This window comes from Lindgomyces ingoldianus (genome assembly GCF_010093535.1).
Source record: "Lindgomyces ingoldianus strain ATCC 200398 unplaced genomic scaffold BDR25scaffold_17, whole genome shotgun sequence".
Taxonomy (NCBI): Eukaryota; Fungi; Ascomycota; class Dothideomycetes; order Pleosporales; family Lindgomycetaceae; genus Lindgomyces; species Lindgomyces ingoldianus.
This window is the reverse complement of record NW_022985178.1, coordinates 1,037,781-1,045,083: the sequence shown is the minus strand read 5'-3', so window position 1 is coordinate 1,045,083 and position 7,303 is coordinate 1,037,781. Positions and strand designations below refer to the sequence as shown.

At 28.8% G+C, this 7,303-nt stretch overlaps 1 protein-coding gene across 1 annotated transcript in view; it reads left to right on the top strand.

Annotated features, from left to right (window-relative positions):
* BDR25DRAFT_287501 (ankyrin) overlaps nt 1-243 on the top strand; it is a gene marked incomplete at its 3' end in the record, with an annotated part of 4,502 nt that extends 4,259 nt beyond the window's left edge. The window contains exon 5 of the mRNA XM_033688330.1: nt 25-243. Coding sequence (XP_033547364.1) covers nt 25-243 — 219 coding nt within the window. The remainder of the gene's footprint in view (nt 1-24) is intronic.
* Nucleotides 244-7,303: the final 7,060 nt, after the last annotated feature.

Below are 7,303 nucleotides of genomic sequence, written 5' to 3'. Positions count from 1 at the left end.
ATTGTGAAGCTGCTGCTTGACAAGGGCGCCAATGTCAACGCGCAGGGTGGAGTATACGGCAACTCACTCCAGGCAGCTTCAGAAGGAGGCCATGAGCAGATTGTGAAGCTGTTGCTTGACAAGGGCGCCGATGTCAACGCGCAGGGTGGAGTATACGGCAACGCACTACAGGCAGCTTCATCCAGAGGCCGCGAGCAAATTGTAAAGCTGCTGCTTGACAATAGCGCAGCCTTCTCGTCTTAAACATAGTACTTCACGTCCACTTTAATAAGCATTGTTGCATTAGAGTACATAATGTTTAAAATTAGGGCACACTTATTTGTAATATGTTACAGCAATTACCCTGTTTAATCGCTTGACGCATAGCCCTATGTAACGCACACTTAACTAAAATCTATTAACTTTTAAACTAGAGTTTTCTCTACTAGTATAGACCTAGTTAAGGCCGCGCTAGCGTTGTATATATTCTAAAACCTTAGAGAAAAACCTAATTATAGTCTTATAGTAAGATAATATAGTTGTTGTTACTCTACATTATTAAAGCGCTACTGTAGAGCGTAGAGCACTTATGTAAAGAAATATAAACACTTACACCAACTCTTTAATAATATATAAAAGATAAAGGTTCTTTAACATCTTTATAAGCTTTATATAATGTTTACAATTTATAAAGCTTGTAGTCTATGATTTTATAAAATAAATTACTAAATAGTAAGCTATAAAAAACTAAACTATATTTTTTATTAACAGGTATATTATTAAGTTTATATTTAAATAAATATCTACTGTACATTTTAGTTATATAAAATCTAAATTAAATTTTAAACATACGCTTTTTTTTAACCTTTTCTTTAAAAAATTTAGTAACTGTCTGTACGCAGCAGCAGCGTCGCGGCCTGGATACAAGCGATCGCGCACGAGCAGGATCACGTATCTATGTCACATGATGCTTGTGCGTGAACCTTTATGCACAAACATCTAGATATCCCTCTTTTCCTTTATATAAAGGAAAGACAAGAGTAATAGAACTAGAAACATGTTACCCTTACTTTACTTACCTTATACGCTGTGCACACTGTACACTACTCTTACTCTTACTACTTAAGCGCTTATACTATAAGCAGCTAGCTATTAGAGCTTATTTAACACTAATTAGTAGTTAATTTAATTACCTATAAATTAGTAAAAGTAATAATAAAGTACTTATACTTTATAAAGTACTTTATTTTATTACTTATCTCTTAAAAAGAGTAATAACAGAGCACTTACACTTTATAAGGTACTTTATTTAGTTACTTATTTCTTAGAATAGTAGATTAATTTTTTATATTATATAGTAAGCTTTACTACTATATAAAGTAAAAAGGAGATAGTATAAGACGCACACTAAAGCTATTAAAGCTGTATAACCTAGTAGCTAGATAATAGCAGATTAATTCTTTATATTATACAGTAAGCTCTGTTACTGTACAAAGTAAGAAGAAGATAGTGTAAAGTGCACACTAAAGCTATTAAAGCTGCATAACCTAGCAGCTAGACAACAGCAGTACCTGCATAATCTACTAGAAAAGTAATTAACTATACTATTATAATAAAATTCTACTAGCAACTAACAACTTTATGTAATAATAAAAAGAATAAGAAATAATTTTTATTATATAAATAACTTATAAAAATATAAAAATATTAAAAAGCAACACTATAAAATAAGACTAGCCTAGAGTACTAGAATAATAAGAGTAATATATTAAAAGCTTTAATAAGCCTATAAACTTAATTATATATAGGTTATATAATTACTAATTTACATATAATAACTTAAAAAGGCGCTACTTTTTTAAGTTTATATATAAAAGATTTTAAAAAATAGATACTATAAGACTTTTTAGCACTTAGCTATATATTTAAAAGAGAGCTTATATAAGTGCTAAAAAATAAAAAAATTACACTATAGCTAAGTAATAAAAGTACTTAAGCCTAAAAGCTATATAATATAGCATAAAAAAAAGCAATTACACTAAAAAGGCTTTATATATAACTTTTATTACTATATAAGGCTCTACATAGAAGTAAACTAAATATAATGCTGCTAATAACACTAAATGTACTAGCATTACTTGCTTCTATACTTTAGCTAGCACTACACTAATTACTATATAAACAATACATGCCACTCTACCTAACGCCTGCCCTACACTCTTAATTGTACACACTACTGCCTACAGTAGTGTATGCACTACTAATACTACCTGTATAATCTATACTACATTATAACCTATATAAACTTCTACTTTAAAAAGAAACTACTAAAGAAAAACTTTTAGTAAATAAAATTATATAATTTTAAAAAGTATAAAAAAAAATAATAACTATATAAGTTAACTATATAACACTTTTATAAATAAAATAAAGATTTTTATTAATTTATATTAATAGCTAGATATCTAGAAAACTTAGTATATAAACATTTTTCTAAATATTTTAAAAGGTTATGTAAATATATACTATATGTGTCTGTACGCAGCAGCAGCGTCACAGTCTGGATACGAGCGATCGCGCACGAGCAGGATCACGTATCTATGTCACATGATGCTTGTGCGCGAACCTCTGTGCGCGAACATCTAGATATCCCCCTTTTCCTCTGTACAGAGGAAAGACAAGAGTAATAGAACTAGAAACATGTTGCCCTTACCTTACCTACCTTGTACACTATGCACACTATACACTACTCTTACTCTTACTACTTAAGTGCTTATACTATAAGCAGCTAGCTGTTAGAGCCTATTTAATACTAATTAGTAGTTAATTTAATTAACTATAAATTAGTAAAAGTAATAATAAAGTACCTACACTTTATAAAGTACTTTGTTTTATTACCTATCCTTTAGAAAGAGTAATAGCAGAGTACTTATACTTTATAAGGTACTTTATTTTATTACTTATTTTTTAGAATAGCAGATTAATCCTTTGCATTATACAGTAAGCCCTACTACTGTACAAAGTAAAAAGGAGATAGTGTAAGACGCACACTAAAGCTACTAAAGCTGCACAACCTAGTAGCTAGACAATAGCACATTAATCCTTTACATTGCACAGCAAGCTCTGCTACTGTACAAAGTAAAGAGGAGATAGTGTAAGGCGCACACTAAAGCTATTAAAGCTGCACAACCTAGCAGCTAGATAACAGCAGTACCTGCGCAATCTACTAGAAAAGCAATTAACTATACTATTATAATAGAATCCTACTAGTAACTAACAACTCTATGTAATAATAAAAAAAATAAGAAATAATTTTTATTATATAAATAACTTACAAAGAACATAGAGATATTAGAAGCAATACTATAGAACAAGACTAGCCTAGAGTACTAGAATAATAAAATTAACATGTTAAAGGCTCTAATAAGCCTACAGACTTAATTATACATAAGTTACATAATTACTAATCTACATATAATAACTTAAAAAGGCGCTACTCTTTTAAGTGCGTACATAGAGGATTTTAAAGGATAGACACTATAAGACTTCTTAGCACTTAGCTGTGTGTTTAAAAGGGAGCTTATATAAGTGCTAGAGGATAAAGAAATTACACTATAGCTAGGCACTAAAGGTACCTAAGCCTAGAAGCTGTATAATATAGCATAAGAAAAAGCAATTGCACTAGAAAAGCTTTATACATAACCCCTATTACTATATAAAGCTCTGCACAGAAGCAGACTAAACATAATGCTGCTATTAACACTAAATGTACTAGCATTACCTGCTCCTACACTTTAGCTAGCACTACACTAATTACTGTACAAACAATACATGCCACCCTACCTAACGCCTGCTCCACACCCTTAATCGTACACACCACCGCCTGCAGTAGTGTATGCACCACTAATACCACCTGCACAATCCATACTACATCACAGCCTGTACAAACTTCCACCCTAGAGAGAAACTGCTAAAGAAAAACTTCTAGTAGATAAAATTATATAATTTTAAAAAGCATAAAAAAAAAATAATAACTATATAAGTTAACTATATAATATTTTTATAAATAAAATAAAGATTTTTATTAATTTATGTTAACAGCTAGATATTTAAGAAACTTAGTACACAGACATCTTTCTAGATATCCTAAAAAGTTAGGTAAATATGTACTATATATATAATATAGGCCCTAGACATAACTAGAAGCATTTATACAACACCTTAAGCAGTTACTTTAACACTAATATAAACTATAGCTAGTACTAGACAGACTAGATAATAATAACTTTTACATAATACTAATAAAAAAACTTTAATAAAAGTTTATATAAAGCTTTTAAAATAATAATTAATAAGCTTACACATATATAAAAAGCACTAAAAATAAAATTTTAAAAAGATGTTTTACTGCACACTGCTATTATATAAGCCTATTAAGAATAACTAAAACTAGAACATGCTATATTTACTATTAAGCTCTTATGCAAAGCCTTATTTAGCAACCTACAGGCATTACTCTAAGTTACTATAGACTAAAGAGTAAACTAATACCTCTAAGAACTGCCTAATGCATACTACATAGACTACTAATATAACTCTACATAATAAAAGTTTATATAACAAGAAGAAAGCTTCTCTTTGTGTAGAAAAAGATAACATAGAAGATCTTTATCTAGGTTTAGGCCACAATTTAAAGACAACTGCATGTAGATAAAAAAGTGCTTTATTTACTATAAAAAAAATATTAGTTATTAAACTACCCTTATAATAACTATACATAAGCAAAGAACTAGTATGTTGCCTTATATAAAAATTTCTATAATAAGACTTTATTATATAAAGCTATTACTTTATACATCTAAGACTTTAAAAGTTACCTTAAAAAAAAAATAATTTACATAATGTAAAAAAAATAAAATAAAAAAGTAAGAATGCTAAAAAAGCTGTTAACTACTTTACCTCTGCTACTTATCTACACTGTGCAACAGAAGAGGACATCTACAGCATTAAACCTAAGAAATATGCTAAGCAGTTTATTCTTAACAACTAATACTATATAGTATACTAAGGCAAACTATAAAACACAGGCGTAGTAAAAATCTTTACTATTAGCAAGTTCTAACTTAAGGTGTATATATAAAAGAACTTATGTATAGAAATTAATTAGACACCTAGCTAAACAAATATTAGCTTTAAAGGCTAGACACTAAAAAGATTAATTAGTACTGTATAAATCTAGAACCTAATTAGTCTAGTTATATACTACATCTTAAAGACTCTAACACTATTTCTGCTATTACTAGCAGATGCTAACTAACTTAAGGCATACTTTAATAACATTTTAAATGTTATTATATATAAAGACAAAACTACTATACTTATTATATAAAAATAAAGACACTTTTTTTTTAATATTAGTAAGAAAGAATTTATGTCTTTTTTTACTAAATTAAAACTCTACTGCCTTTACTACTAATTTAGACACCTCTGTACAGAGAGACTCTAGAAGATGCTAACTAGCGCTAGCTACAACATTAATACTGTAGTGCTAGAAGAGATTAAGAAGTTTTGCTACCTCTACTAACTATATAACTAGGCCTTATAAAAATTTAAGTTTATAATTAAGAATAACACCTACTTTAACTATAAAGTTATTATTAATGTTATATAAATTAATAATAAAAATGTTCTATATATTATTAATATAGATATATTATTTTAGGCTGCTACATTTCTAAAATCTATGTCTGCACAAGATACCTAGGATGCACTGTGCAAATGCTAGATTAACACCTATTAAGAACCCCTAGACTACATTATACATAACTCTAGTATAAACTTTACTTTAGAGAATTTTTAAGCTTATGCAAAGATTATAAAAGCTACATGTAAGCAGATGCCTATAGAAGCACATTAGGCAGTTAGAAAAGTTAAGCGCGCACATGCACCTCTTTAATAAGTGTTTAACATCCTAAAGACTAAGCTAGGTAACTGTACAGATAATAAGGCTATTCTATAGATAGTAGTTAAGGCTCTAAACAACACAGCTAGCCTACACAGTCTAGTACCCACGCTGCTAGTCTTTAGAGCATACCTAAGAATTAACCTAGACTCTCTACTATTACTAAACATTATTACATAAGTAAGCGCTATATAAAAAGTAATAAAGATACTTTAAAAAGACTATGCAAAAGTAAACATTAATTATATAATTAATACTTATAATAGCTTTATAACACATAAAGTTCTTAACTTCCCCCTTAGCTTAAAAATTATAGCATAAAAAGAGAAGGAAGGCTAGACTAGCCTATACAAGATTAAGAGCATTAAAAAAAGAAATATTATTATTAAAAGAAAAAATAGCCTACTAAAGCTCTAATGTACGCAGGTTAAACTATACTATAAAGAAAAGAAAGAAGACAACCTACCTACAACAGACAACCTAGATAAACTAATCCCTGTATAAAAAGATCCTTTAAAAAAGAGAAAGAGAGAACAGCTTTATAAAAATATTATAAAGGCAGAACTAAAGCCTACTATAGACTAAGCCCCTTAAGATAGTAATGCTGCACTAGTGCAAAAGAAAAATATAAATACTAAGAGAAGTAAAAAGCAAAGAAAACCTACATAAAGTCTAGACTAGGTATTTCTAACCTAGAAGAAAAAGGATAATTAGGCCTTATCTATTAAGCTCTATATAAATAGTGTAATTACTACACCTAAAAAACTATTTAAAAAATTAGACTACATAAAAATAGACACTCTAATTACTAATAGCACTTTTAAGGTTATAGTGTATAACTTAATAAAGCATAAAAGTTAGATTTTTAACCTCTGCCTTATATAAAAAGTAAAAGGCAAAATAACCTAACTATATAAGAAATCCTGCCTAGTGTTTGCTAGCTACTTAGATAAAGAAAAGGAAGAAATCCTTACTTAGTTACTAACTATCTAGAGGATAAGCTAGAGACTACTCTTAGCTATAAAAGCAAGCCTAAAAGCTATGTACAGAATGCATTTTAAACTATGTAATATTACATAAGTATACATTTAATTAACAGATAAGCTTATGCGCACACTGTACATAAAGCTACTAAAAAAGATGCGCTAGAGCTTTCTACTAAATACAATACTCTAGGTTGTACAACCCTTATATAGAGCTGCTAAATTAGAACTATATTAGTTTAAGACATACTATAACTACTATAAAAAAAAGCTGCATATGCATATCTTTTTATATAACCCCTACCTCTTAATTACTAATAAAGGAGAGCACACTTTTAGTATTACTAGCTTATAGATAGATAATACTTTAAGCATTATA